This window comes from Eupeodes corollae, chromosome 1 (genome assembly GCF_945859685.1).
Source record: "Eupeodes corollae chromosome 1, idEupCoro1.1, whole genome shotgun sequence".
Classification (NCBI taxonomy): Eukaryota; Metazoa; Arthropoda; class Insecta; order Diptera; family Syrphidae; genus Eupeodes; species Eupeodes corollae.
Genome location: NC_079147.1, coordinates 291249466 through 291253751, shown reverse-complemented (window position 1 = coordinate 291253751; position 4286 = coordinate 291249466). Strand labels below are relative to the sequence as shown.

Below are 4286 nucleotides of genomic sequence, written 5' to 3'. Positions count from 1 at the left end.
TCTCTTACTGAAAGATCGCATGCCTAGTCTATGAAGCTGTACGTCCGAGGTTTGGATTCCTGAATCACATCGAGAAGATGGATTCTGAAAATTTAAACGCTGCAGCAGAGGCATTAATGAAAGTCTATCCGGTATTGGAGCTTAGTTTTGGTATTGGGAATGAGTTGGTTCAATTTGTGTCTTTGATGACTTGTACAAAAAGGAAAAGGACTATGCAACAGATCAATCGCCGGAACTATTTTACGACCAAATTCTCGAAAATCAAAATTTCAGAGCTGCATTCCCAAACCTCGAAATTGTATTGAGAATATATTTGGTTTTGATGGTAACAAATTGAAATGGAGAGCAGTCGTTTTCAAAAATGAAAATTAAAAAAATAGGCTTCAAACCACGATGTTACAAAAGTGTCTGTCGAAGCTTTCTCTCCTGAGCATTGTTAGCGATTAACTCCGAGAACTGGATTTCAACGAAATCATCAACAATATTTCGCCGAAAAAAGCTCGAAAATTTCCGTTCGTTAACCCTAAAATTTAATTGCAGATAATTCTTTTTCCCGTTTATATTTTTATGTGTTTGTTCAACACTAAAAGAATCTACTTGGTTTCACAATAAATAAAACTCGAGAATAGTTTGGGGCGAGGGGGCATCCGCTCCTTAATTGTCCTGAGGCCTCTGGACCTCTAAATCCGACCCTGGTGATAAGGCCTTGAGGGGAATAGCAGAGCTTGTAGCTATTTGTTTTCCTAAGTCTATCAAGAGCTGTCAGGTAGAGTAGAATGTCCAGTGGCACAGATGGGTCCCGGTTTAAAACTTTGTCTAAATTGTGTTCATAGATTTGTTAAATTATTTGTAGTTTTTTTTTCAAAAATCAAGTTAGTTTAGTTAGAAATGGACAAAATTTCGATTCATTTTTGGTTGAGACTATACTAAGTGATTATACAGGATAACACTCAGAGCTTCACCTCTAGAAATTCTGACAGGAATCCATTATCATACATTCATAATAAATGGGAATGTTTTCTCTTTATAATACATATACAACATTTTTCTTTAATTGTATTGCATTTTTAAAAGAAATTTGTATCCGGCCTACAATTTATCATTATTTTTAAAACTTATATAATTTAATTGGTTAAAGTTAACATTTAACGATTATCCGTCTAAAACAAAAAAAAATGTTACAAAAGTAATAAAAAACAATACATGATTTAATAAATAATTTCAAAATAAAAACTATCCGCAGGGACACGGTTTTTATAATTTGTTTAATAACTCAAAACAAAATCAGCGAAATACAGTAGAGCCGTTTTTCATCAAACACTTTTCACTTTACAATTTACGTTTCATCAAACGCAAATTTGCAAAGAGGAAACTATTGAGTTGAAAAGTTTAAATCTTTGCAAATTACGTTTCTTGCATGGAACCATAAAGGACCCATGTTATATCAACAATCCGAAAACGATTACATCACTAACTTAAGACCATAATCCTTCAAGCAATCCGTGGCCTGTAGTGAAAGTTTGAGATATGCAATGATTTCGAAGTCAATATAATTTAGTAATTTCTATATTAATAAAAACTATGGTAAGTCAAAATAACATCGCTATTTTTTTTTTTTTTTTTAATTGTGTGTGTTTTTATATCCCGCTAGGCAAGTGAGTAGAATTATCCTAAACTAAATTCAACTCATTAAAAACAACTTTTTTTCATTTTAGTTTTCTTTTCTACAAAACGTCAAAATTTAAAAACAAAAAAATCAATTTCTTTGCTCCAAAAATGTCATTCGAAGAAAACAAAACCAATTCATCTAACGACAACTTGGATATTCGCTCAATTCCACCAATTGAAGAAAATGAAAAAAATGAAATACCCATCACAAAATCAGTTTCCAAGCATTCGATTGACCAAAACTGCCCCGAACAAAACAAAATCAATTCATGTAACGACAACTCGGATATTCGTTCAATTCCACCAATTGAAGAAAATGAAAAAAATGAAATACCCATCACAAAATCAGTTTCCAAGCATTCGATTGACCAAAACTGCCCCGAACAAAACAAAATCTATTCATGTAACGACAATTGCAACGATATTCTCTCAATTCCACCAATTAAAGAAAATGAAAAAAATGAAATACCCATCACGAAATCAGTTTCCAAGCATTCGATTGACCAAAACTTCCCCGAACAACAAACAAAAAGCATATCAAGTTTTCCAAAACCGCCTTCCTTAGTTTCATCAAACAGCTCCTTGGAATCGCAAATACCACCTCGCCTAAAATCATCTGATTCAACTGATATCTTGGCTCTAGAAAAAGAATATGAATCTCTTCAGATGGCTTTCTTTGCTCTAACCTCACAATTTGCGAAGGTTCAATTTCGATTGAGGCAAATAATTCAAGCTCGGCCCGATGAACGGGACAATTTGCTGGCCGAACTTACTTATGTTGCTTTTTGTGGAATGGACGACGAAACTGAATTGGCCAACAGTATGCCTCAGATGAAGAAAGATCTACAGTCAATGGGTAATATTCGGAGACGTCAGGGATATTTAATTGATCGATTGCGTTCTCAGTTGGAACAACTCTCCGAAAAATGTTGTTGTCGAAAGAAGTCAGTGAGGATTTGCGAACACACCAAGGGCGAACACACCGAGGAGTAAAGTTTAAAAAAAAAGACGAATAAATTATTTCAATGGAAATTAAAAACCTCTATTTTTTTTCAAAGTTAACTCTAAATCTAACCCATTTCGCTCACTTTAACTTAAAAACTTGTATAAAAGACTCTCATCACGCTTAAAAATAAACTCTTTCAAAACTTTTCATAGACGGATAAGGTAAACAAAATTGCTCGAAATAATCTGCTCTTAAAGGTACTTACCATTTAAATCATGATGATTCCGTGAAAAATATAAATCTCATCTCGCACTCTTTAGATTGTTGTATCCTCAGAAAAAAACACCTTTTCATCCTCATCATCATCATCCCTAACAAGCGGTGCACCCATTCCTCTCCTTTTCTACGATATGATTTGATGCTTCTTTTGACTAGTTTAAAACTTATAAATCTGAAAATAACATTGAAATTGACCGCAAAACATTTTCCATTTGACTTTTTAGGTCCTTAGCAATCAACCCCGAACGAAACAGCCAAACCTTACCAAAACTATACCAAAACTCTCGAACTCAAATGCAGCAACTCTATAAACAAGTTCTTTTCCAATATAAAAGCAGAGCTGAGAAATTTTCTATCTTTTTTTGTAGTTTTTGAAATTTTTGGTTTATATTTCTTCTTTTGACTCAAAAAAAAAGCAAAAGGAAAACTTCAAAACGGACGAAGCGTCATTAAGGGAAAAACTTTTGATTGCGTCCTGCATGGAAAATACTATAAGTTTACAAAACAGTTTTCTGTTTTATATCCTCGTGTCTCTTTGACCGCAAACAAACGTTGTTCATTTGACCACAAAATAATTTTGTCAATTTGATATGGAGCCTAAGGGTTGAGGGATAAAATAAAGGCTTGTTATATGCTTCTCCTTTTTTTTTTGTTGAAAGTTCTTATTGCAAAGTTGTTCGAGAGGTTTTTCAATGAGTGTTTCTGATGATTTTCGAAAAAAAATCGATGTTGATTTTCTTTTACTGATGTGAGTTTCTGTGGAAAGCAATGAGGATATTAGCAAGAAGTTTTATGTAATAAGACAGCTTTTAAAGAACTTGAAACTAGTGACTGATAGTTTTTCGAATTGAAAACTCGATATGCATCTTTTCATAACTCGAGACAGTATTAGAGGATTTGTCAACACTGCGCAATGAACCCAAGCATATGATGTGATAGTTTTACAAACTTTCTTTCAATTTTAGAAACTGTTAAACATATTAAACAATAAATTTTGTGTACGTGGTTGTTATATTTATAATTTATTATTGTTATACATAAATATTATATTGCCCTTCTGGCAACTCCTAAAATACTTAAGTATATAATATGTAATAATATAAATATGTATGTATGGTATATCATATTACAAATGAATAAAAGAGAACATAACGAAATCTAACCTCGTCTTTGATCGACGTATAGAACATGGCGCAGTCGAAAGCAATTTAAAAGCGAAAAAAAAATAAAAATAAATTGTGATTTCGTTTAATTAATAAAAATTCTATAATTGTAAAAGAACTGGTACTGTATACTTAAAGCGTGGCACTGTGATAAACCGAAAAAAAAAATGGATTTTAAAAAACCTAATCCATTAGTGTTAAGCGGCAATTTAAAAGAAAATTGGGCAAAG

At 32.5% G+C, this 4286-nt stretch overlaps 1 protein-coding gene across 1 annotated transcript; it reads left to right on the top strand.

The window, feature by feature from the left end:
* Positions 1 to 1673: 1673 nt before the first annotated feature.
* On the top strand, positions 1674 to 2719 carry LOC129941241 (uncharacterized). Its single transcript, XM_056049826.1, has one exon. The coding sequence runs from the start codon at positions 1777 to 1779 to the stop codon at positions 2659 to 2661; it is 885 nt and encodes a 294-aa protein (XP_055905801.1). The 5' UTR covers positions 1674 to 1776; the 3' UTR covers positions 2662 to 2719.
* Positions 2720 to 4286: the final 1567 nt, after the last annotated feature.

Bases quoted from the DNA above. Each gene is read 5' to 3' on its own strand.
- LOC129941241 (XM_056049826.1), top strand. From the start codon at position 1,777: ATGTCATTCGAAGAAAACAAAACCAATTCATCTAACGACAACTTGGAT.